At 50.6% G+C, this 26,994-nt stretch overlaps 1 protein-coding gene across 6 annotated transcripts in view; it reads left to right on the forward strand.

Moving 5' to 3' along the window:
• Positions 1–26,994, forward strand: part of OTUD5 (OTU deubiquitinase 5) — a 58,363-nt gene that overhangs the window by 27,386 nt on the left and 3,983 nt on the right. For all 6 annotated transcript variants that reach the window (XM_063936091.1, XM_063936088.1, XM_063936090.1 and 3 more), the window contains exons 3-6: positions 13,561–13,625; positions 13,719–13,875; positions 17,952–18,100; positions 24,690–24,875. In XM_063936091.1, the coding sequence (XP_063792161.1) occupies positions 13,561–13,625; positions 13,719–13,875; positions 17,952–18,100; positions 24,690–24,875 (557 nt within the window). The remainder of the gene's footprint in view (positions 1–13,560; positions 13,626–13,718; positions 13,876–17,951; positions 18,101–24,689; positions 24,876–26,994) is intronic.

The following is a 26,994-nucleotide window of genomic DNA, read 5'->3' on the forward strand; positions in this document are numbered from 1 at the left end:
CGCAGTGTGAGCCTGGCTGACCGTTTAAAAAAATAAAAAATAAAGTCTAAAAAATATATTGTTGTATAATTTGTACTGTTTTCTGGACTGCACCTCCAGTATGCTGCACCCCACTGCCTGTGTGGAAAAGCGGCCTGACTCCACTCAGTGTGAGCTGAGCTGCCACTTAACAAAATGGATAGCAAGCAATATAGAGAAGAGCAGGAGCAGCACCCAAATACTATCGCTGCAGCTGCTGATACTAGTCCCTCAACTTCAACTATAGTCGATGCTCAAGGGTGTAGAAGCTTTAAGTCAGGGCATCTAAAATGAAGAAACGATGGGGTCATTCTGACCCGATCGCACGCTGCATGTTATCGCAGCGGTGCGCTCGGGTCAGAACTGCGCATGCGCCGAAGGCCGTCGGGCCGCTACGATCGCCTCTGCCTGATTGACAGGCAGAGGCGGTCGCTGGGCGGGGGAAGGCGGAAAGGCGGCGTGTGGGCGCGGTCCGGCCAACGCAGGCGCGGCCGGACTGAACGGCAGGCGGGCCATAGCGGCTGCCTGACGTCACACGCAGCCGCTGCGGGCCGGGGAGCCATGAGTGGCTCCCGGCCAGCACGCTAAAGCTGCGCTGGTCGGGAGCTACTCTTGAAGTGCAAAGGCATCGCCGCTGAGCAATGCCTTGGCACTTCTGTGGTGCGGGGGCGGGGGGGGGGGCTGGAACTGACATGCGGGGCGGACTATCCCTGTGCTGGGCGTCCCCCCGCATGTCAGCTAAATTGAGCACAGCTATGATCATCTCGGAATGACCCCCAATATACAGTCATAAAAACAACACCTCTAATAAAGGGAAAGTTTGGTGCAAATAAACATCAAATTGGCAACATGCCATTCACCACACGCAGTGGCAAGGTAAGACTCGGCCTTGGCCTTTATTTCTGAGTGATGATTCTGCAACTGTCAGTGATGCATCTTCTTCTGCCTCTTATGACGATGCAGGACCTTTCAGAGTCTAGAGGAGGTGTCAAAAAAATAAAAATCATTACGGCAGTAGAACAAACTGTGCGTTCAGAACCGTCACACATCCCAGAGGAGAGTCTAGGGCTGTCCACGTTAGCTATGTGTTGACGTGACATATCTCACACACTCCTCCTTCAACCATATCTGCACATGTGGGGAGCAGTAAAAGTAAAGATGGTGATGAGGACATAATAGAAGTTGAGGATGCTTGTGTGGAACAGGATGAGGTAGATATGTGTGTACTACTACTATCTGCCACTGAGGATGATGTTATTTGTGTAAGTCAGTCACCAGTGGCTGGAGTTCTTGCCCGAAATAAAAAGAGAGCCATTGTGATGCCTGGGCATAAAACCAAATAGGCCACCTCTTAGGTGTGGGATTAATTTTACCCAAATCCAGACGTTTGTGAAGGCATCTGCTCCATTTGTGTGGTCAAAGTTAATAGAGGATAGGGACGTAAGCCATCTAGGCACCTCGTCCATGTTACGTAATTGGCAGAGAGTTCATGAAATTTATTTTTGCAAGATTATAATGTATTTAACACCCTCATCAACCTCCTCATTAGTGATCGGAGGTAGTCCATAAAAAAAAAATTTGGTTTGTTGGGGCCCCAACAAACCAAGTACTTCAGCCACAAAAGTGGCAGTCTCTATCGCTGAGTGCTTAATCTGTTAAACTGTGCAAATCCTCTTTAATAATCAACATAAGGGTGGGAGAGCCCAAGAACAATTCCATCTTGCACCACTTTTAGTTCCTGCCACTGCTGTTTGGCAGTGTTTCTAAAGGCCCATACACACTTGACGATGCACACGTCGTTAACGACCGTCATTAACGACTTCCCTTGAACTTCCCTTGAACAGCTGAGCAAACGACATGAGCATACACCAGTGGTTCCCAAACTTTTGTGAGTCACGGCACCCTGGAGTGTCAGATTTTTTTTTCACGGCACCCCTAGGCCACAAGTTTCTTATTGAGAAATTTAGAAAAAAATATTAGATTAAGTAAATTATTTTTATATGTCATCCTTCGGGTCAGTTGTGTGGTGATTTGTCCACATATTTTATAATTGGCAGCCACCAGAACTGGTTTTGCCTATTAAATTGACAATAAATAGTTTGAATTGGTCCTTGACAACCAACCTGAGGCACCCCTGCAAGTGTCCCGCGGCACCCCAGGGTGCCACGGCACACAGTTTGGGAACCACTGGCATACACACTACCAAAGACGAAAGACCAAAGACCATTCATCGTTGAAGCATCCAAGCTGAACAGTTTATTAAAATAATGAGCTGGGAACAGGGCTGGTGAACAGTGGCTTGGTCGTTGGTCTTTCGTCGTTCACACCATACACATTCAACGACGTCTCTGGTCGGTAACGACCATAGAGGAAATTGAGCATACATGCTCCACAGATAAGCGAGGGTCGTTAACGTCCCGCGGGGCCGCGCATCGGTGGTCGTCGGATGCATACACACTTGACGATATAATGAGCGACGTCGTTGATGAGGGCTGAAATGAACGACGTCGTTCATTTTATCGTCAAGTGTGTATGGGCCTTTAGATGTGCTGTAAACTGCCGTGTGTTTGTGCCTCTGCTCTGTCGCTTAGTAGCCAGCCAGCTCGCTGCAGCCTTTGGTATAAAGCGTATGAAAACATTATTGTGAGGTGGTCAAATATGACTGGAATTGAATGGGCCAAATTATGTGGTTTTTATATATATATATATATATATATATATATATATATATATATAAGACAATTCAGCCGGCACTCAAATTAAACAAGCAGCATGCCCCGGTGCCATAACCATAGACAGCATACACAATTCCAAATAGTGGAAAACAGGCACTCCAGAGGCTATTTGAAAATGAAAAATTGTATTGACAAAGAAGCGACGTTTCGGGGCTGTGCCCCTTCCTCAAGGCATACCAATACATTGGTATTGGTATGCCTTGAGGAAGGGGCACAGCCCCGAAACGTTGCTTCTTTGTCAATACAATTTCTCTAACGTCCTAGTGGATGCTGGGGACTCCGTCAGGACCATGGGGAATAGCGGCTCCGCAGGAGACAGGGCACAAAAAGTAAGCTTTTAGGATCACATGGTGTGTACTGGCTCCTCCCCCTATGACCCTCCTCCAAGCCTCAGTTAGGTTTTTGTGCCCGTCCGAGCAGGGTGCAATCTAGGTGGCTCTCATAAAGAGCTGCTTAGAAAAAGTTTTTTTTAGGTTTCTTATTTTCAGTGAGTCCTGCTGGCAACAGGCTCACTGCTACGAAGGACTTAGGGGAGAGAAGTGAACTCACCTGCGTGCAGGATGGATTTGCTTCTTAGGCTACTGGACACCATTAGCTCCAGAGGGATCGAACACAGGCCCAGCCATGGAGTCCGGTCCCGGAGCCGTGCCGCCGACCCCCCTTGCAGATGCCGAAGTTGAAGAGGTCCAGAGGTCCGGAAACAGGCGGCAGAAGACTTTCAGTCTTCATAAGGTAGCGCACAGCACTGCAGCTGTGCGCCATTGTTGTCGGCACACTTCACACCAGCGGTCACTGAGGGTGCAGGGCGCTGGGGGGGGCGCCCTGGGCAGCAATGTATAATACCTTTTTCTATGGCTAAAATACATCACATATAGCCCTTGAGGCTATATGGATGTATTTAACCCCTGCCATATATCGCAAACTCCGGGAGAAGAGCCCGCCGTTTTAGGGGGCGGGGCCTATTCTCCTCAGCACACAGCGCCATTTTCCTGCTCAGCTCCGCTGTGAGGAAGGCTCCCAGGACTCTCCCCTGCACTGCACTACAGAAACTGGGTAAAACAGAGAAGGGGGGCATATTTTGGCGATATTTTTATATATTAAGCGCATATAACAGAAACAACACCTTTTAGGGTTGTTTATATACATTTTTATAGCGCTTTGGTGTGTGCTGGCAAACTCTCCCTCTGTCTCTCCAAAGGGCTAGTGGGGTCCTGTCTTCGATAAGAGCATTCCCTGTGTGTCTGCTGTGTGTCGGTACATGTGTGTCGACATGTATGAGGACGATGTTGGTGTGGAGGCGGAGCAATTGCCAGTAATGGTGATGTCACCCCCTAGGGAGTCGACACCGGAATGGATGGCTTTAATTATGGAATTACGTGATAATGTTAGCACGCTGCAAAAGTCAGTTGACGACATGAGACGGCCGGAAAACCAGTTAGTACCTGTCCAGGCGTCTCAGGCACCGTCAGGGGCTGTAAAACGTCCCTTACCTCAGTCAGTCGACACAGGTACCGACACAGATGAATCTAGTGTCGACGGTGAAGAAAGAAACGTATTTTCCAATAGGGCCACACGTTATATGATCACGGCAATGAAGGAGGCTTTGCATATCTCTGATACTGCAGGTACCTCAAAGGGGGGTATTATGTGGGGTGTGAAAAAACTACCTGTAGCTTTTCCAGAATCAGAGGAATTGAATGACGTGTGTGATGAAGCGTGGGTTAACCCCGATAGAAAACTGCTAATTTCAAAGAAGTTATTGGCATTATACCCTTTCCCACCAGAGGTTAGGGCGCGCTGGGAAACACCCCCTAGGGTGGATAAGGCGCTCACACGCTTATCAAAACAAGTGGCGTTACCGTCTCCTGATACGGCCGCCCTCAAGGATCCAGCTGATAGGAGGCTGGAAACTACCCTGAAGAGTATATACACACATACTGGTGTTATACTGCGACCAGCAATAGCCTCAGCCTGGATGTGCAGTGCTGGGGTGGTGTGGTCGGATTCCCTGACTGAAAATATTGATACCCTGGATAGGGACAGTATTTTATTGACTATAGAGCAATTAAAGGATGCTTTTCTTTATATGCGAGATGCTCAGAGGGATATTTGCACTCTGGCATCGAGAGTAAGTGCGATGTCCATATCTGCCAGAAGAAGTTTATGGACGCGACAGTGGTCAGGTGATGCGGATTCCAAACGGCATATGGAAGTATTGCCGTATAAAGGAGAGGAATTATTTGGGGTCGGTCTATCGGATCTGGTGGCCACGGCAACAGCCGGAAAATCCACTTTTTTACCTCAGGTCACCTCCCAACAGAAAAAGACACCGTCTTTTCAGCCGCAGTCCTTTCGTTCCTATAAGAACAAGCGGGCAAAAGGACAGTCATATTTGCCCAGAGGCAAAGGAAGGGGTAAGAGGGTGCAGCAAGCAACTACTTCCCACGAACAGAAGCCCTCCCCGGCTTCTACAAAGCCCTCAGCATGACGCTGGGGCTGTGCAAGCGGACTCAGGGGCGGTGGGGGGTCGACTAAAGATTTTCAGCACACAGTGGGCGCGCTCACAGGTGGACCCTTGGATCCTGCAGGTAGTATCTCAGGGTTACAAGTTGGAATTCGAAAAGTCTCCCCCTCGCCGGTTCCTAAAGTCTGCTTTACCAACGTCTCCCTCAGAAAGGGCGACGGTATTGGAAGCCATTCACAAGCTGTATTCTCAGCAGGTGATAGTCAAGGTACCCCTCCTACAACAGGGAAAGGGGTATTATTCCACACTATTTGTGGTACCGAAGCCGGACGGTTCGGTAAGACCTATTCTAAATCTGAAATCCTTGAACCTGTACATACAGAAATTCAAGTTCAAGATGGAGTCACTCAGAGCAGTGATAGCGAATCTGGTGTCATGGTGTCCCTGGACATAAAAGATGCTTATCTGCATGTCCCAATTTACCCTTCACACCAAGGGTATCTCAGGTTCGTGATACAAAACTGTCATTATCAGTTTCAAACGCTGCCGTTTGGTTTGTCCACGGCACCTCGGGTCTTTACCAAGGTAATGGCCGAAATGATGGTTCTTCTACGAAGAAAAGGCGTATTAATTATCCCTTACTTGGATGATCTCCTGATAAGGGCAAGGTCCAGAGAACAGCTGGAAGTCGGAGTAGCACTAACCCAAGTAGTGCTTCAACAACACGGGTGGATTCTGAATCTTCCAAAATCTCAATTGACCCCGACGACACGTCTGCTGTTCCTGGGAATGATTCTGGACACTGTTCAGAAAAAGGTGTTTCTCCCGGAGGAGAAAGCAAGGGAGTTATCCGAACTTGTCAGGAACCTCCTAAAACCAGGAAATGTGTCAGTACATCAATGCACAAGAGTCCTGGGAAAGATGGTGGCTTCTTACGAAGCAATTCCATTCGGCAGATTCCACGCACGAATATTTCAGTGGGATCTGCTGGACAAATGGTCCGGATCGCATCTGCACATGCATCAGCGGATAACACTGTCACCAAGAACAAGGGTGTCTCTTCTGTGGTGGTTGCAGAGTGCCCATCTGTTAGAGGGCCGCAGATTCGGCATACAGGACTGGGTCCTGGTGACTACGGATGCCAGCCTACGAGGCTGGGGAGCAGTCACACAGGGAAGAAACTTCCAGGGCGTGTGGTCGAACCTGGAGACGTCTCTTCACATAAATATACTGGAGCTAAGAGCGATTTACAATGCTCTAAGCCTGGCAAAACCGCTGCTTCAGGGTCAGCCGGTGTTGATCCAGTTGGACAACATCACGGCAGTCGCCCACGTAAACAGACAGGGCGGCACGAGAAGCAGAAGAGCAATGACAGAAGCTGCAAAGATTCTTCGCTGGGCGGAAAATCATGTCATAGCACTGTCAGCAGTGTTCATTCCGGGAGTGGACAACTGGGAAGCAGACTTCCTCAGCAGACACGACCTCCACCCGGGAGAGTGGGGACTTCATCCAGAAGTCTTCCACATGATTGTGAACCGTTGGGAAAAACCAAAGGTGGACATGATGGCGTCCCGCCTCAACAAGAAACTGGACAGATATTGCGCCAGGTCAAGAGACCCTCAGGCAATAGCTGTGGACGCTCTGGTAACACCGTGGGTGTACCAGTCCGTGTATGTGTTTCCTCCTCTGCCTCTCATACCAAAGGTACTGAGAATTATACGGCTACGGGGAGTAAGAACAATACTCGTGGCTCCGGATTGGCCGAGAAGGACTTGGTACCCGGAACTTCAAGAGATGCTCACGGAAGAGCCGTGGCCTCTACCGTTAAGAAGGGATCTGCTTCAGCAGGGACCTTGTATGTTCCAAGACTTACCGCGACTGCGTTTGACGGCATGGCGGTTGAACGCCGGATTCTAAAAGAAAAGGGCATTCCAGAGGAAGTTATTCCTACCTTGATTAAAGCCAGGAAGGAAGTGACCGCACAACATTATCACCGCATTTGGAGAAAATATGTTGCGTGGTGTGAGGCCAAGAAGGCCCCAACGGAGGAATTTCAATTGGGTCGATTCCTACATTTCCTGCAGGCAGGATTGTCTATGGGCCTCAAATTGGGGTCTATTAAGGTTCAAATTTCGGCCTTATCGATTTTCTTCCAGAAAGAATTGGCTTCAGTGCCTGAAGTACAAACCTTTGTCAAAGGTGTACTACATATACAGCCCCCAATAGTGCCTCCAGTGGCACCGTGGGATCTCAACGTAGTTTTGGATTTTCTCAAATCCCATTGGTTTGAGCCGCTCAAATCGGTAGATTTGAAGTATCTTACATGGAAAGTAACCATGCTACTGGCCCTGGCTTCAGCCAGGAGAGTATCAGAGTTGGCGGCTTTATCGTACAAAAGCCCATATCTGATTTTCCATTCGGACAGGGCAGAACTGCGGACGCGTCCTCAGTTTCTGCCTAAGGTGGTTTCGGCTTTTCACTTGAACCAGCCTATTGTGGTGCCTGCGGCTACTAGCGACTTGGAGGACTCCAAGTTGCTGGACGTTGTCAGAGCATTGAAAATATATATTTCAAGGACGGCTGGAGTCAGAAAATCTGACTCGCTGTTTATCCTGTATGCACCCAACAAGATGGGTGCTCCTGCGTCTAAGCAGACGATTGCTCGTTGGATCTGTAGCACAATCCAACTTGCACATTCTGTGGCAGGCCTGCCACAGCCTAAATCTGTAAATGCCCACTCCACAAGGAAGGTGGGCTCATCTTGGGCGGCTGCCCGAGGGGTCTCGGCATTACAACTTTGCCGAGCAGCTACGTGGTCAGGGGAGAACACGTTTGTAAAATTTTACAAATTTGATACTCTGGCTAAGGAGGACCTGGAGTTCTCTCATTCGGTGCTGCAGAGTCATCCGCACTCTCCCGCCCGTTTGGGAGCTTTGGTATAATCCCCATGGTCCTGACGGAGTCCCCAGCATCCACTAGGACGTTAGAGAAAATAAGAATTTACTTACCGATAATTCTATTTCTCATAGTCCGTAGTGGATGCTGGGCGCCCATCCCAAGTGCGGATTGTCTGCAATACTTGTACATAGTTATTGTTACAAAAATCGGGTTATTATTGTTGTGAGCCATCTTTTCAGAGGCTTCTTCGTTGTTATCATACTGTTAACTGGGTTCAAATCACAAGTTGTACGGTGTGATTGGTGTGGCTGGTATGAGTCTTACCCGGGATTCAAGATCCTTCCTTATTGTGTACGCTCGTCCGGGCACAGTACCTAACTGAGGCTTGGAGGAGGGTCATAGGGGGAGGAGCCAGTACACACCATGTGATCCTAAAAGCTTGCTTTTTGTGCCCTGTCTCCTGCGGAGCCGCTATTCCCCATGGTCCTGACGGAGTCCCCAGCATCCACTACGGACTATGAGAAATAGAATTATCGGTAAGTAAATTCTTATTTTTTTCATTTTCAAATAGCCTCTGGAGTGCCTGTTTTCCACTATTTGGAATTGTGTGTGTGTGTGTGTGTGTGTGTGTGTGTGTGTGTGTGTGTGTGTGTGTGTGTGTGTGTATATATATATATATATATAACACACACACACACACACACACACACACACACACACACACACACACACACACACACACACACACACACACACCCCCCAATCACGACCGAAAACCAAAACTGGATGACAAATTAGAACCAAGACCTGCAAAAAAGTTTTGGTGCACATCTCTTACACTAAGCACTACATCTACAGTAGCCGGTTGTATCCGTTCTGTAGTTACTCTCTGAAATAGCCTGTAAGGCTTTGCTAACTTTTGGGTTTGTTGTTTTCTTTTGCTCTCCGAAATATCCCCCCCCCCCCCCTGCGCTGTGTATGGTTACCTGTATACCGCAGCATCTCCGACTTGCTTGGGACAAGAGTATACATTAATTTGTGATATTCTGCTCATATTCTATATTAGTAGTTAGTGATGCAGTGCAGGTGGTTTACTGCATCAGCTCATTTGAAGGTGCAGAACCACCTGGAGCTTTAGAGAACCCACCTCCCTCCCGGGCTGGAGGTTTGGCTCTGTGTGGTGCTTTGAACATGGTGTAATGATGTGGGACATGTATGTTGGGTGTTGTAGTGATGGGAATGGGGTGTAATGATGAGGGCCATGTATGTTGGGTGTTGTAGTGATGGGAAAGGGGTGTAATGATGTGGTACATGTATGTTGGGTGATTTGTTAACGGGGAAAGTGGTGTAATGATAAGGGACATGTATGTTGGGTATTGTATTGATGGGAAAGTGGTGTAATGATAAGGGACATGTATGTTGGGTGTTGTATCGATGGGAAAGGGGTGTAATGATGTAGGACATGTATGTTGGGTGATGTAATGTTGGCAAAGGGGTGTAATGATGAGAGACATGTATGTTGGGTGTTGTATTGATGGGATAGGGGTGTAATGATGTGGGACATATATGTTGGGTGTTGTAGTGATGGGAAAGGGCTGTAATGATGAGGGACATGTATGTTGGGTGTTGTAGTGATGGGAAAGGGGTGTAATGATGAGGGACATGTATGTTGGGTGATGTAGTGATGGGAAAGGGATGTAAGTATGTGGGACATGTATGTTGGGTGTTGTAGTGATGGGAAAGGGCTGTAATGACGAGGGACATGTATGTTGGGTGTTGTAGTGATGGGAAAGGGGTGTAATGACGAGGGACATGTATGTTGGGTGTTGTAGTGATGGGAAAGGGGTGTAATGATGAGGGACATGTATGTTGGGTGTTGTAGTGATGGGAAAGGGGTGTAATGATGAGGGACATGTATGTTGGGTGTTGTAGTGATGGGAAAGGGGTGTAATGATGAGGGACATGTATGTTGGGTGTTGTAGTGATGGGAAAGGGGTGTAATGATGAGGGACATGTATGTTGGGTGTTGTAGTGATGGGAAAGGGGTGTAATGATGAGGGACATGTATGTTGGGTGTTGTAGTGATGGGAAAGGGGTGTAATGATGAGGGACATGTATGTTGGGTGTTGTAGTGATGGGAAAGGGGTGTAATGATGAGGGACATGTATGTTGGGTGTTGTAGTGATGGGAAAGGGGTGTAATGATGAGGGACATGTATGTTGGGTGTTGTAGTGATGGGAAAGGGGTGTAATGATGAGGGACATGTATGTTGGGTGTTGTAGTGATGGGAAAGGGGTGTAATGATGAGGGACATGTATGTTGGGTGTTGTAGTGATGGGAAAGGGGTGTAATGATGAGGGACATGTATGTTGGGTGTTGTAGTGATGGGAAAGGGGTGTAATGATGAGGGACATGTATGTTGGGTGTTGTAGTGATGGGAAAGGGGTGTAATGATGAGGGACATGTATGTTGGGTGATGTAGTGATGGGAAAGGGATGTAAGTATGTGGGACATGTATGTTGGGTGTTGTAGTGATGGGAAAGGGGTGTAATGATGAGGGACATGTATGTTGGGTGTTGTAGTGATGGGAAAGGGGTGTAATGATGAGGGACATGTATGTTGGGTGTTGTAGTGATGGGAAAGGGGTGTAATGATGAGGGACATGTATGTTGGGTGATGTAGTGATGGGAAAGGGATGTAAGTATGTGGGACATGTATGTTGGGTGTTGTAGTGATTGGAAAGGGGTGTAATGATGAGGGACATGTATGTTGGGTGTTGTAGTGATGGGAAAGGGGTGTAATGATGAGGGACATGTATGTTGGGTGTTGTAGTGATGGGAAAGGGGTGTAATGATGAGGGACATGTATGTTGGGTGTTGTAGTGATGGGAAAGGGGTGTAATGATGAGGGACATGTATGTTGGGTGTTGTAGTGATGGGAAAGGGGTGTAATGATGAGGGACATGTATGTTGGGTGTTGTAATGATGGGCGACGTGTAGGTTGGGTGATGTAGTGATGGGAAAGGGGTGTAACGATGAGGGCCATGTATGTTGGGTGTTGTAGTGATGGGAAAGGGTTGTAAGTATGTGGGACATGTATGTTGGGTGATGTAGTGATGGGAAAGGGGTGTATTGATGAGGGACATGTATGTTGGGCGATGTAGTGATGGTAAAGGGGTGTAATGATGAGGGACATGTATGTTGGGTGTTGTAGTGATGGGAAAGGGGTGTAATGATGAGGGACTTGTATGTTGGGTGTTGTAGTGATGGGAAAGGGGTGTAATGATGAGGGACTTGTATGTTGGGTGTTGTAGTGATGGGAAAGGGGTGTAATGATGAGGGACATGTATGTTGGGTGTTGTAGTGATGGGGAAGGGGTGTAATGATGAGGGACATGTATGTTGGGTGTTGTAGTGATGGGAAAGGGGTGTAATGATGAGGGACATGTATGTTGGGTGTTGTAGTGATGGGAAAGGGGTGTAATGATGAGGGACATGTATGTTGGGTGATGTAGTGATGGGAAAGGGATGTAAGTATGTGGGACATGTATGTTGGGTGTTGTAGTGATGGGAAAGGGGTGTAATGATGAGGGACATGTATGTTGGGTGATGTAGTGATGGGAAAGGGATGTATGTATGTGGGACATGTATGTTGGGTGTTGTAGTGATGGGAAAGGGATGTATGTATGTGGGACATGTATGTTGGGTGTTGTAGTGATGGGAAAGGGGTGTAATGATGAGGGACATGTATGTTGGGTGTTGTAGTGATGGGAAAGGGGTGTAATGATGAGGGACATGTATGTTGGGTGTTGTAGTGATGGGAAAGGGGTGTAATGATGAGGGACATGTATGTTGGGTGTTGTAGTGATGGGAAAGGGGTGTAATGATGAGGGACATGTATGTTGGGTGTTGTAGTGATGGGAAAGGGGTGTAATGATGAGGGACTTGTATGTTGGGTGTTGTAGTGATGGGAAAGGGGTGTAATGATGGGCGACGTGTATGTTGGGTGTTGTAGTGATGGGAAAGGGGTGTAATGATGGGCGACGTGTAGGTTGGGTGATGTAGTGATGGGAAAGGGGTTTAACGATAAGGGCCATGTATGTTGGGGGGTTGTAGTGATGGGGAAGAGGTTTTGACCTTGCAGATGAGAGTTACAAGTGTTGTTTTTATTATTTTACAAATTTGTGTATATACACACTTATAAATCCTTTATTGTACCTCAAAATACCCTAGAGACTTTCACATGCTTGTGCTTTTCCAGGGTTGGGTACGAGTGATAGGCGGTTGGGATACCAGTCACTGTAGAACGCTTGGGATTCTAACCAACCCTGTGACTCCATCTAGCTGCCTCTAATACTATGGCCACTACCAGCCTCTTACCCTGTCCTGCTGCCCTATCTGCCCCTGTTTCCCCACTCTTCCCTGCACCGCACACGGCTCCCGTACTGCAGTGTTACAGTGTAACATGTATGCGATGCCTGCGACTCATCAGTAATTGAATTGCAGAGGTACCGGTAGAGCGATTCATATTACCTCACAAAGTAGGCTTTAATGTAACCTGCCACTATGGAGCTGGCAGCTAATTGAATACGGCCCCCCAGAATTTCCGCCTGGAACTCCGCCAAATATTGCTATCCTGTTGTTATCACCGCGAGCGAGGGAGGTTATTGTTTTATACACTTTATTGAAATGTAAGTTGAGAAAATAGCTGTAGGTGAAACCGTTTTTATTAAGCGCGCGTTACACTTTGTGTGTGCATCAGACGGAGCTGACACACATTATGCTGCAGATGTGCAGAGAGATACACATCTATTCTGCTGTTTTCCACTTCTCGTTATTGCAGCGTTCGGTTTCCTGTGTTATTCTCAGGCTCTGTGCCGCGAGCGAATCCTATTGGGCAGAGTAACCACCTCTCTTGTCCCGCCCGGAACTTCTAAGAAAGTTGGTCATGTGACTAGCGGGAACGGCTGCCTTGTATAGCCCTCATTAGCATATGACAGATTGTTTACATCGAGTCTGTGGCTTTACAACACAGCCCATTATGTGTATGTGGTTTGTGTGATCTGCAAGCCTCAGTATGTATCAGACTTGTTGCTGTGTTCCCAATATAGCTCTCGCTCACTGATGTTATCTGAGCTCTAAACAGCTCTAGAGCGATGGCATTAGATTCTGGATTACAGATCTCGCAGGGCCCCATACAAACTATATAATGTGCTGTATGTCTGTGTAGGTGTAGGCAGCCATTTTGAGTCCTGAGCCAATGCCAGTGATCCTGAAGAGAGCAATGAACTAGTCGCAACATTGAGGTAGGGGGTGTCTTGTGCCTCAAGAAGTTTACAGGCTGCATCATTTTCGCTCAATAGAGAGCCAGGACATGCTGGCACTTGTAGTGCCACGTGTTGTCCCAGATGCTAGATTACAATGATCTCCTCCTTTCTCTTTTCCAGCTGACCAGGTATACGGAGATCAGGATATGCATGAGGTGGTCAGGAAACACTGCATGGATTACCTGGTGAGTGGTCCTCCGGGGCTGGAGGGTTTGCGCACAGGGCGGTCGCAACGTTTACATGACTCCACCTTTCTCTTGTGTTCCCCCGTGTGACAGATGAAAAACGCGGACTACTTCTCCAACTACGTGACCGAAGACTTCACAACTTACATCAACCGCAAAAGGAAAAACAATTGTCACGGGAACCACATAGAGATGCAAGCCATGGCGGAGATGTACAACCGGCCTGTGGAGGTGTACCAGTATGGGACAGGTAATCTTCTGGTGATGTGGTGTACGATAGAGGAGGCGGCCAGTAGTACGGTGTTACCGGGTAGAATAGTGGATGTGTGTGTGGCAGAGGAGGCGGCCAGGAGTACGGTGTTGCCGGGTAGAATAGCGGATGTGTGTATGACAGAGGAGGCGGCCAGGAGTACGGTGTTGCCGGGTAGAATAGCGGATGTGTGTATGACAGAGGAGGCGGCCAGTAGTACGGTGTTGCCGGGTAGAATAGCGGATGTGTGTGTGGCAGAGGAGGCGGCCAGTAGTACGGTGTTGCCGGGTAGAATAGCGGATGTGTGTATGGCAGAGGAGGCGGCCAGTAGTATGGTGTTGCCGGGTAGAATAGCGGATGTGTGTATGACAGAGGAGGCGGCCAGTAGTACGGTGTTGCCGGGTAGAATAGCGGATGTGTGTATGACAGAGGAGGCGGCCAGTAGTACAGTGTTGCCGGGTAGAATAGCGGGGGGGTGTATGACAGAGGAGGCGGCCAGTATTACGGTGTTGCCGGGTAGAATAGCGGATGTGTGTATGACAGAGGAGGCGGCCAGTAGTACAGTGTTGCCGGGTTGAATAGCGGATGTGTGTGTGGCAGAGGAGGCGGCCAGGAGTACGGTGTTGCCGGGTAGAATAGCGGATGTGTGTATGACAGAGGAGGCGGCCAGTAGTACAGTGTTGCCGGGTAGAATAGCGGGGGGGTGTATGACAGAGGAGGCGGCCAGTAGTAAGGTGTTGCCGGGTAGAATAGCGGATGTGTGTATGACAGAGGAGGCGGCCAGTAGTACGGTGTTGCCGGGTAGAATAGCGGATGTGTGTTTGACAGAGGAGGCGGTCAGTAGTATGGTGTTGCCGGGTAGAATAGCGGATGTGTGTATAACAGAGGAGGCGGCCAATAGTACGGTGTTGCCGGGTAGAATAGCGGATGTGTGTATAACAGAGGAGGCGGCCAGTAGTACGGTGTTGCCGAGTAGAATAGCGGATGTGTGTATGACAGAGGAGGCGGCCAGTAGTACGGTGTTACCGGGTAGATTAGCGGATGTGTGTATGACAGAGGAGGCGGCCAGTAGTATGGTGTTGCCGGGTAGAATAGCGGATGTGTGTATAACAGAGGAGGCGGCCAATAGTACGGTGTTGCCGGGTAGAATAGCGGATGTGTGTGTGGCAGAGGAGGCGGCCAGTAGTACAGTGTTGCCGGGTAGAATAGCGGATGTGTGTATGACAGAGGAGGCGGCCAGTAGTACGGTGTTGCCGGGTAGAATAGCGGATGTGTGTGTGGTAGAAGAGGCGGCCAGTAGTGCGGTGTTGCCGGGTAGAATAGCGGATGTGTGTATAACAGAGGAGGCGGCCAGTAGTACGGTGTTGCCGGGTAGAATAGCGGATGTGTGTATGGCAGAGGAGGCGGCCAGTAGTACGGTGTTGCCGGGTAGAATAGCGGATGTGTGTATGACAGAGGAGGCGGCCAGTAGTACAGTGTTGCCGGGTAGAATAGCGGATGTGTGTATGACAGAGGAGGCGGCCAGTAGTACGGTGTTGCCGGGTAGAATAGCGGGTGTGTGTATGACAGAGGAGGCGGCCAGTAGTACGGTGTTGCCGGGTAGAATAGCGGATGTGTGTATAACAGAGGAGGCGGCCAGTAGTACGGTGTTGCCGGATAGAATAGCGGATGTGTGTATGACAGAGGAGGCAGCCAGTAGTACGGTGTTGCCGGGTAGAATAGCGGATGTGTGTATGACAGAGGAGGCGGCCAGTAGTATGGTGTTGCCGGGTAGAATAGCGGATGTGTGTATGACAGAGGAGGCGGTCAGTAGTATGGTGTTGCCGGGTAGAATAGCGGATGTATGTATGACAGAGGAGGCGGCCAGTAGTACGGTGTTGCCGGATAGAATAGCGGATGTGTGTATGATAGAGGAGGCGGCCAGTAGTACAGTGTTGCCGGGTAGAATAGCGGATGTGTGTATGGCAGAGGAGGCGGCCAGTAGTACGGTGTTGCCGGGTAGAATAGCGGATGTGTGTATGACAGAGGAGGCGGCCAGTAGTACAGTGTTGCCGGGTAGAATAGCGGATGTGTGTATGGCAGAGGAGGCGGCCAGTAGTACGGTGTTGCCGGGTAGAATAGCGGATGTGTGTATGACAGAGGAGGCGGCCAGTAGTACAGTGTTGCCGGGTAGAATAGCGGGTGTGTGTATAACAGAGGAGGCGGCCAGTAGTACGGTGATGCCGGGTAGAATAGCGGGTGTGTGTATGACAGAGGAGGCGGCCAGTAGTACGGTGTTGCCGGGTAGAATAGCGGATGTGTGTATGACAGAGGAGGCGGCCAGTAGTACGGTGTTGCCGGGTAGAATAGCGGATGTGTGTATAACAGAGGAGGCGGCCAGTAGTACGGTGTTGCCGGGTAGAATAGCGGATGTGTGTATGACAGAGGAGGCGGCCAGTAGTACGGTGTTGCCGGGTAGAATAGCGGATGTGTGTATAACAGAGGAGGCGGCCAGTAGTACGGTGTTGCCGGATAGAATAGCGGATGTGTGTGTGGTAGAGGAGGCGGCCAGTAGTACGGTGTTGCCGGATAGAATAGCGGATGTGTGTGTGGTAGAGGAGGCGGCCAGTAGTACGGTGTTGCCGGGTAGAATAGCGGATGTGTGTGGTAGAGGAGGCGGCCAGTAGTACGGTGTTACCGGGTAGAATAGCGGATGTGTGTATGACAGAGGAGGCGGCCAGTAGTACGGTGTTGCCGGGTAGAATAGCGGATGTGTGTATGACAGAGGAGGCGGCCAGTAGTACGGTGTTGCCGGGTAGAATAGCGGATGTGTGTATGGCAGAGGAGGCGGCCAGTAGTACGGTGTTGCCGGGTAGAATAGCGGATGTGTGTATGACAAAGGAGGCGGCCAGTAGTACGGTGTTACCGGGTAGAATAGCGGATGTGTGTATGACAGAGGAGGCGGCCAGTAGTACGGTGTTGCCGGGTAGAATAGCGGATATGTGTGGTAGAGGAGGCGGCCAGTAGTACGGTGTTGCCGGGTAGAATAGCGGATGTGTGTATGACAGAGGAGGCGGCCAGTAGTACGGTGTTACCGGGTAGAATAGCGGATGTGTGTATGACAGAGGAGGCGGCCAGTAGTACGGTGTTACCGGGTAGAATAGTGGATGTGTGTGTGGCAGAGGAGGCGGCCAGTAGTACGGTGTTGCCGGGTAGAATAGCGGATGTGTGTATAACAGAGGAGGCGGCCAGTAGTACGGTGTTGCCGGGTAGAATAGCGGATGTGTGTATGACAGAGGAGGCGGCCAGTAGTACGGTGTTGCCGGGTAGAATAGCGGATGTGTGTATGACAGAGGAGGCGGCCAGTAGTACGGTGTTACCGGGTAGAATAGTGGATGTGTGTATGACAGAGGAGGCGGCCAGTAGTACGGTGTTACCGGGTAGAATAGTGGATGTGTGTGTGGCAGAGGAGGCGGACAGTAGTACGGTGTTTCCGGGTAGAATAGCGGATGTGTGTATGGCAGAGGAGGCGGCCAGTAGTACAGTGTTGCCGGGTAGAATAGCGGATGTGTGTATGACAGAGGAGGCGGCCAGTAGTACGGTGTTGCCGGGTAGAATAACGGATGTGTGTATGACAGAGGAGGCGGCCAGTAGTACGGTGTTACCGGGTAGAATAGTGGATGTGTGTGTGGCAGAGGAGGCGGCCAGTAGTACGGTGTTGCCGGGTAGAATACCGGATGTGTGTGTGGCAGAGGAGGCGGCCAGTAGTACGGTGTTGCCGGGTAGAATAGCGGATGTGTGTATGACAGAGGAGGCGGCCAGTAGTACGGTGTTACCGGGTAGAATAGTGGATGTGTGTATGGCAGAGGGGGCGGCCAGTAGTACGGTGTTGCCGGGTAGAATAGCGGATGTGTGTATAACAGAGGAGGCGGCCAGTAGTACGGTGTTGCCGGGTAGAATAGCGGATGTGTGTATGACAGAGGAGGCGGCCAGTAGTACGGTGTTGCCGGGTAGAATAGCGGATGTGACAGTAGTGTAATTATGTTGGACTCCGGTGTAAGCCTTGTGCATTGATTCCTAACTTCTTTTTTGCCCAGAACCAATCAACACTTTCCACGGGATCCAGCAAAATGAAGACGAGCCAATCAGAGTGAGCTACCATCGAAACATCCATTACAATTCTGTGGTAAACCCCAACAAGGCCACAATAGGAGTGGGCCTCGGGCTGCCGTCCTTCAAACCCGGGGTGAGATGGAGAATATACACACTGTGGTGGTTAGGGGGTGGGGGGTGGTTTGGGGGGAGGGGCTGCACCCTGGAGATGGAGATAGAACACGCACACGGTGGGAAATGAGGTGGCTGAGTTGGCGCAAATGGTTGATGGAGTTGTGGAATACACACTCATAAGGAAGGATACGTATCAATGCTTGGCGAGAGATAAAGTACCAACCAATCAGCGTCTGTCATTTTTCAAACACGGCCTGTAACATGGCAGTTAGGAGCTGATTGGCTGGTACTTTATCTCTCTCCGCCATATCTTTCTGCAAGGCTTGATGTGTTCCCCTCAAGGTGAGATGACACTTTGAGTGGAGACCTTAGCGTGGAATGCTCGTTCGTCATGTAGGACTTCTCACCCTTCACATGTATTGAATATAGAGTATGGGTCACAATTCAGCAGGTTGCACTATAAGATCAGGTGTTTCCATATTTCGCACAGATCCACTGAACCGAACATACAACCGGCTTAAATAAGATCCACAGATAACGTTCATAAACATGAATATATAGGGGGGTATTCAGTTGTTTGAAAAGTCAGTTGGGTGTCTGTTAAACAATTGAATTCCACCCATAGATAGAGTTACGTGTCCGTTTCAGTAGCTTATTACACAGAAAGATATTGATACAAGATTGGGGGGTACAGATATAGTCTTCCACAAAGCAGCCAGTTATATTCCTGTGTCTCGCTGTGTAGCTCGAGCGTCCGCTCACAGGGTCAGTGTCGAGTTTGGCCGTATGTATCGGTGGACAGATCGGACGTGATCTTGATGGGCCAGGCTGAGCGTTCCAATCTGTTACCGCAGTATCTAGCCGATTATGAGTCATTGCTCCGGTAGTGCTGTGTTTGGCCAGTTGTAGCCCAGCTTACATCGGTCGGCTCTCCCTGAATGAGCTGCATGGCCTGCCCCGAGTGACACTGCTGCAAGCCAGCATACGAATTCCCTCCAGCTGGTTTCCGGGTTTCTTCTGACCTTTAATGTCCCTTTTCAGTGTTTGCCCAGTGTTCATTTAGTTTTGCAGAACAGTGAAGAGCTCTGCGGAGGCATCGGAGCACTGACATAGTTTGGGAAATGTTTGCAGCTCTCGTGACAATTTGTGTTTTAGGTTCACTCGTCCTTTAATGGTCAAAGAGATCTCCTACAGAGTAATGTAAGCCATGGAGTCCCCACTGTAGTTGGTTCTCTCCTCCATCCTCTTCCTGCCATCATTTAATCCCCCATTTTCTCTGACGTCCTAGTGGATGCTGGGACTCCGTCAGGACCATGGGGAATAGCGGCTCCGCAGGAGACGGGGCACAAAATTTAAAAGTTTGACCACTAGGTGGTGTGTACTGGCTCCTCCCCCTATGACCCTCCTCCAAGCCTCAGTTAGGTTTTTGTGCCCGTCCGAGCAGGGTGCAATCTAGGTGGCTCTCCTAAAGAGCTGCTTAGAGTAAAAGTTTTGTTAGGTTTTCAGTGAGTCCTGCTGGCAACAGGCTCACTGCAACGAGGGACTTAGGGGAGAAGAAGTGAACTCACCTGCGTGCAGGATGGATTGGCTTCTTAGGCTACTGGACACTAGCTCCAGAGGGACGATCACAGGTACAGCCTGGATGGGTCACCGGAGCCTCGCCGCCGACCCCCTTGCAGATGCCGAATAGAGAAGAGGTCCAGAAACCGGCGGCAGAAGACGTCTCAGTCTTCATGAGGTAGCGCACAGCACTGCAGCTGTGCGCCATTGCTCTCCGCACACTTCACACCAGCGGTCACTGAGGGTGCAGGGCGCTGGGGGGGGCGCCCTGGGCAGCAATGTAATATACCTATTCTGGCTAAAATATATCACATATAGCCCCTGGGGCTATATGGATGTATTTAACCCCTGCCAGGTTCCAAAAAAACCGGGAGAAGAAGCCAGCCGAAAAGGGGGCGGGGCCTATTCTCCTCAGCACACAGCGCCATTTTCCTGCCCAGCTCCGCTGCGAGGAAGGCTCCCAGGACTCTCCCCTGCACTGCACTACAGAAACAGGGTAAAAACAGAGAGGGGGGGCACTTATTGGCGATATTTATAATATTTGAGCTGCTATAAAGGGAATACACTTATTAAGGTTGTCCCTATATATATTTATAGCGCTTGGGTGTGTGCTGGCAAACTCTCCCTCTGTCTCCCCAAAGGGCTAGTGGGGTCCTGTCTTCTATCAGAGCATTCATTGTGTGTCTGCTGTGTGTCGGTACGTGTGTGTCGACATGTATGAGGACGATGTTGGCGTGGAGGCGGAGCAATTGCCTGTAATGGTGATGTCACCCCCTAGGGAGTCGACACCAGAATGGATGGCTTTGTTTATGGAATTACGGGATAGTGTCAGCACGCTACAAAAGTCGGTTGACGACATGAGACAGCCGGCAAACCAGTTAGTACCTGTCCAGGCGTCTCAGACACCGTCAGGGGCTGTAAAACGCCCTTTACCTCAGTCGGTCGACACAGACCCAGACACTGACACTGAATCCAGTGTCGACGGTGAAGAAACAAACGTATTTTCCAGTAGGGCCACACGTTATATGATCACGGCAATGAAGGAGGCTTTGCATATCTCTGATACTGCAAGTACCACAAAAAGGGGTATTATGTGGGGTGTGAAAAAACTACCGATAGTTTTTCCTGAATCAGAGGAACTGAATGAAGTGTGTGATGAAGCGTGGGTTACCCCAGATAGAAAACTGCTAATTTCAAAGAAGTTATTGGCATTATACCCTTTCCCGCCAGAGGTTAGGGCGCGCTGGGAAACACCTCCTAGGGTGGATAAGGCGCTCACACGCTTATCAAAGCAAGTGCCGTTACCGTCTCCTGATACGGCCGCCCTCAAGGATCCAGCTGATAGGAGGCTGGAGAATAAATTAAAAAGTATATACACACATACGGGTGTTATACTGAGACCAGCAATCGCCTCAGCCTGGATGTGCAGTGCTGGCGTGGCTTGGTCGGAGTCACTGTCTGAAAATATTGATACCCTGGATAGGGACAGTATTTTACTGACTATAGAGCAGTTAAAGGATGCATTTCTTTATATGCGAGATGCACAGAGAGATATTTGCACTCTGGCATCAAGAGTAAGTGCGATGTCCATATCTGCCAAGTCCCCTCCTCGCCGTTTCCTAAAGTCTGCTTTGCCAACGTCTCCCTCCGACAGGGCGACGGTATTGGAGGCCATTCACAAGCTGTATTCTCAGCAGGTGATAGTCAAGGTACCCCTCCTACAACAGGGACAGGGGTATTACTCCACGCTATTTGTGGTACCGAAGCCGGACGGCTCGGTAAGACCGATTCTAAATCTAAAATCTCTGAACCTGTACATACAAAAATTCAAGTTCAAGATGGAGTCACTCAGAGCAGTGATAGCGAATCTGGAAGAAGGGGATTTTATGGTGTCCTTGGACATCAAGGATGCTTACCTTCATGTTCCAATTTGTCCTTCACACCAAGGGTACCTCAGGTTCGTGGTCCAAAACTGTCATTATCAGTTTCAGACGCTGCCGTTTGGATTGTCCACGGCACCCCGGGTCTTTACCAAGGTAATGGCCGAAATGATGATCCTTCTTCGAAGAGAAGGCGTCTTAATTATCCCTTACTTGGACGATCTCCTGATAAGGGCAAGATCCAGAGAACAGCTGGAGGTCGGAGTAGCACTAACCCAAGTAGTGCTCCAACAACACGGGTGGATTCTGAATTTTCCAAAATCCCAACTGATCCCGACGACACGTCTGTTGTTCCTAGGGATGATTCTGGACACTGTTCAGAAAAAGGTATTTCTTCCGGAGGAGAAAGCCAGGGAGTTATCTGATCTAGTCAGGAACCTCCTAAAACCAGGAAAAGTATCTGTGCATCAATGCACAAGAGTCCTGGGAAAAATGGTAGCTTCTTACGAAGCGATTCCATTCGGCAGATTCCATGCACGAACTTTTCAGTGGGATCTGCTGGACAAATGGTCCGGATCGCATCTGCAGATGCATCAGCGGATAAAATTGTCCACAAGGACAATGGTGTCTCTGCTATGGTGGTTGCAGAGTGCTCATCTGTTAGAGGGCCGCAGATTCGGCATACAGAACTGGGTCCTAGTGACCACGGATGCCAGCCTGAGAGGCTGGGGAGCAGTCACACAGGGAAGAAACTTCCAGGGCGTGTGGTCAAGCCTGGAGACGTCTCTTCACATAAATATACTGGAGCTAAGAGCAATCTACAATGCTCTAAGCCTGGCAAAACCTCTGCTTCAGGGTCAGCCGGTATTGATTCAGTCGGACAACATCACGGCAGTCGCCCACCTAAACAGACAGGGCGGCACAAGAAGCAGGAGGGCAATGGCAGAAGCTGCAAGGATTCTCCGCTGGGCAGAAAATCATGTGTTAGCACTGTCAGCTGTGTTCATCCCGGGAGTGGACAACTGGGAAGCAGACTTCCTCAGCAGACACGATCTGCACCCGGGAGAGTGGGGACTTCATCCAGAAGTCTTCCACATGATTGTGGTCCATTGGGAAAGACCAATGGTGGACATGATGGCGTCCCGCCTCAACAAAAAACTGGACAGGTATTGCGCCAGGTCAAGAGACCCTCAGGCAATAGCTGTAGACGCTCTGGTAACACCATGGGTGTACCAGTCAGTGTATGTGTTTCCTCCTCTGCCTCTCACACCAAAAGTACTGAGAATTATACGGCAAAGGGGAGTAAGAACGATACTCGTGGCTCCGGATTGGCCAAGAAGAACTCGGTACCCGGAACTTCAGGAGATGCTCACGGAAGATCCGTGGCCTCTACCTCTAAGACGGGACCTGCTTCAGCAGGGACCGTGTCTATTCCAAGACTTACCGCGGCTGCGTTTGACGGCATGGCGGTTGAACGCCGAATCCTAAGGGAAAAAGGCATTCCGGAAGAGGTCATCCCTACCCTGGTAAAAGCCAGGAAGGAGGTGACTGCACAACATTATCACCGCATTTGGAGAAAATATGTTGCGTGGTGTGAGGCCATGAAGGCCCCGACGGAGGAATTTCAACTGGGTCGATTCCTACATTTCCTGCAAACAGGATTGTCTATGGGCCTCAAATTAGGGTCCATTAAGGTTCAAATTTTGGCCCTGTCGATTTTCTTCCAGAAAGAATTGGCTTCAGTTCCTGAAGTCCAGACTTTTGTAAAAGGAGTACTACATATACAGCCCCCGGTTGTGCCTCCAGTGGCTCCGTGGGATCTTAATGTAGTTTTGGATTTTCTCAAATCCCATTGGTTTGAGCCACTCAAATCGGTGGATTTGAAATATCTTACATGGAAAGTAACCATGCTACTGGCCCTGGCTTCAGCCAGGAGAGTGTCAGAATTGGCGGCTTTATCGTATAAAAGCCCATATCTGATTTTCCATTCGGACAGGGCAGAACTGCGGACGCGTCCTCACTTTCTGCCTAAGGTGGTTTCAGCGTTTCACCTGAACCAGCCTATTGTGGTGCCTGCGGCTACTAGCGATTTGGGGGATTCCAAGTTGCTGGACGTTGTCAGAGCATTGAAAATATATATTTCAAGGACGGCTGGAGTCAGAAAATCTGACTCGCTGTTTATACTGTATGCACCCAACAAGCTGGGTGCTCCTGCTTCTAAGCAGACGATTGCTCGTTGGATTTGTAGCACAATTCAACTTGCACATTCTGTGGCAGGCCTGCCACAGCCTAAATCTGTCAAGGCCCATTCCACAAGGAAGGTGGGCTCATCTTGGGCGGCTGCCCGAGGGGTCTCGGCATTACAACTCTGCCGAGCAGCTACGTGGTCAGGGGAGAACACGTTTGTAAAATTCTACAAATTTGATACCCTGGCTAAGGAGGACCTGGAGTTCTCTCATTCGGTGCTGCAGAGTCATCCGCACTCTCCCGCCCGTTTGGGAGCTTTGGTATAATCCCCATGGTCCTGACGGAGTCCCAGCATCCACTAGGACGTCAGAGAAAATAAGATTTTACTTACCGATAAATCTATTTCTCGTAGTCCGTAGTGGATGCTGGGCGCCCATCCCAAGTGCGGATTGTCTGCAATACTTGTACATAGTTATTGTTACAAAAAAATCGGGTTGTTATTGTTGTGAGCCGTCTGTTCAGAGGCTCCTACGTTTGTCATACTGTTAACTGGGTTCAGATCACAAGTTGTACGGCGTGATTGGTGTGGCTGGTATGAGTCTTACCCGGGATTCAAAATCCTTCCTTATTGTGTACGCTCGTCCGGGCACAGTATCCTAACTGAGGCTTGGAGGAGGGTCATAGGGGGAGGAGCCAGTACACACCACCTAGTGGTCAAACTTTTAAATTTTGTGCCCTGTCTCCTGCGGAGCCGCTATTCCCCATGGTCCTGACGGAGTCCCAGCATCCACTACGGACTACGAGAAATAGATTTATCGGTAAGTAAAATCTTATTTATAGAGTTATCCATCCGGCTTCCAGGCTGAGAGAATGGGAATACTGCGTCCGGGTGCCACTCCTTGGTACAGCCTGTAAAGCGTTGAGGTTGGGTAGTGTTGAGGGCAGTATAGACGTGCAGACTCTGAGTGTGTTTGTGTTCAGTACGCAGACCAGTCGCTAATGAAGAACGCCATTCGAACTTCTGAGGAGTCCTGGATCGAGCAACAGATGTTGGAAGACAAAAAGAGGGCCACAGATTGGGAAGCCACAAACGAGGCCATCGAGGAACAAGTGGCTCGGGAATCCTACCTGCAGTGGTTGCGGGACCAAGAGAAACAAGCCAGACAGGTGAGATTGCGGAGTGGTTCTCTGCGCCCCCAGCATACTGCCTCCTGTCTGTCCTTTATTTCCTTGTCATGTGATTCCTTCCTCCGCCTTCTTCTTCCCTGATCCCAGCTTTCACCCTCACCGCCCTCCTTCTTCTGGTGTCCCTCACCGCCCTCCCTCTTCTGGTGTCCCTCACCGCCCTCCCTCTTCTGGTGTCCCTCACCGCCCTCCCTCTTCTGGTGTCCCTCACCGCCCTCCCTCTTCTGGTGTCCCTCACCGCCCTCCCTCTTCTAGTGTCCCACACCGCCATCCCTCTTCTAGAGTCCCACACCGCCCTCCCTCTTCTAGTGTCCCACACCGCCCTCCCTCTTCTAGTGTCCCACACCGCCCTCCCTCTTCTAGTGTCCCACACCGCCCTCCCTCTTCTAGTGTCCCACACCGCCCTCCCTCTTCTAGTGTCCCACACCGCCCTCCCTCTTCTAGTGTCCCACACCGCCCTCCCTCTTCTAGTGTCCCACACCGCCCTCCCTCTTCTAGTGTCCCACACCGCCCTCCCTCTTCTAGTGTCCCTCACCGCCCTCCCTCTTTTGCTGTCCCTCACCCCCCTCCCTCTTTTGCTGTCCCTCACCGCCCTCCCTCTTTTGCTGTCCCTCACCCCCCTCCCTCTTTTGCTGTCCCTCACCCCCCTCCCTCTTTTGCTGTCCCTCACCGCCCTCCCTCTTTTGCTGTCCCTCACCCCCCTCCCTCTTTTGCTGTCCCTCACCCCCCTCCCTCTTTTGCTGTCCCTCACCCCCCTCCCTCTTCTGGTGTCCCTCACCGCCCTCCCTCTTCTGCTGTCCCTCACCGCCCTCCCTCTTTTGCTGTCCCTCAGCGCCCTCCCTCTTTTGCTGTCCCTCACCGCCCTCCCTCTTTTGCTGTCCCTCACCGCCCTCCCTCTTTTGCTGTCCCTCACCCCCCTCCCTCTTTTGCTGTCCCTCACCCCCCTCCCTCTTTTGCTGTCCCTCACCCCCCTCCCTCTTTTGCTGTCCCTCACCCCCCTCCCTCTTTTGCTGTCCCTCACCCCCCTCCCTCTTTTGCTGTCCCTCACCCCCCTCCCTCTTTAGGTGTCCCTCACCCCCCTCCCTCTTCTGCTGTCCCTCACCGCCCTCCCTCTTCTAGTGTCCCACACCGCCCTCCCTCTTCTAGTGTCCCACACCGCCCTCCCTCTTCTAGTGTCCCACACCGCCCTCCCTCTTCTAGTGTCCCACACCGCCCTCCCTCTTCTAGTGTCCCACACCGCCCTCCCTCTTCTAGTGTCCCACACCGCCCTCCCTCTTCTAGTGTCCCTCACCGCCCTCCCTCTTTTGCTGTCCCTCACCCCCCTCCCTCTTTTGCTGTCCCTCACCCCCCTCCCTCTTTTGCTGTCCCTCACCCCCCTCCCTCTTTTGCTGTCCCTCACCCCCCTCCCTCTTTTGCTGTCCCTCACCCCCCTCCCTCTTTTACTGTCCCTCACCCCCCTCCCTCTTTTGCTGTCCCTCACCCCCCTCCCTCTTCTGGTGTCCCTCACCGCCCTCCCTCTTTTGCTGTCCCTCACCCCCCTCCCTCTTTTGCTGTCCCTCACCGCCCTCCCTCTTTTGCTGTCCCTCACCGCCCTCCCTCTTTTGCTGTCCCTCACCCCCCTCCCTCTTTTGCTGTCCCTCACCCCCCTCCCTCTTCTGGTGTCCCTCACCGCCCTCCCTCTTCTGCTGTCCCTCACCGCCCTCCCTCTTTTGCTGTCCCTCAGCGCCCTCCCTCTTTTGCTGTCCCTCAGCGCCCTCCCTCTTTTGCTGTCCCTCAGCGCCCTCCCTCTTTTGCTGTCCCTCACCCCCCTCCCTCTTTTGCTGTCCCTCACCCCCCTCCCTCTTTTGCTGTCCCTCACCCCCCTCCCTCTTTTGCTGTCCCTCACCCCCCTCCCTCTTTTGCTGTCCCTCACCCCCCTCCCTCTTTTGCTGTCCCTCACCCCCCTCCCTCTTTTGCTGTCCCTCACCCCCCTCCCTCTTTAGGTGTCCCTCACCGCCCTCCCTCTTCTGCTGTCCCTCACCGCCCTCCCTCTTCTAGTGTCCCACACCGCCCTCCCTCTTCTAGTGTCCCACACCGCCCTCCCTCTTCTAGTGTCCCACAC

The sequence above is a fragment of the Pseudophryne corroboree genome, chromosome 8, assembly GCF_028390025.1.
Source record: "Pseudophryne corroboree isolate aPseCor3 chromosome 8, aPseCor3.hap2, whole genome shotgun sequence".
Taxonomy (NCBI): Eukaryota; Metazoa; Chordata; class Amphibia; order Anura; family Myobatrachidae; genus Pseudophryne; species Pseudophryne corroboree.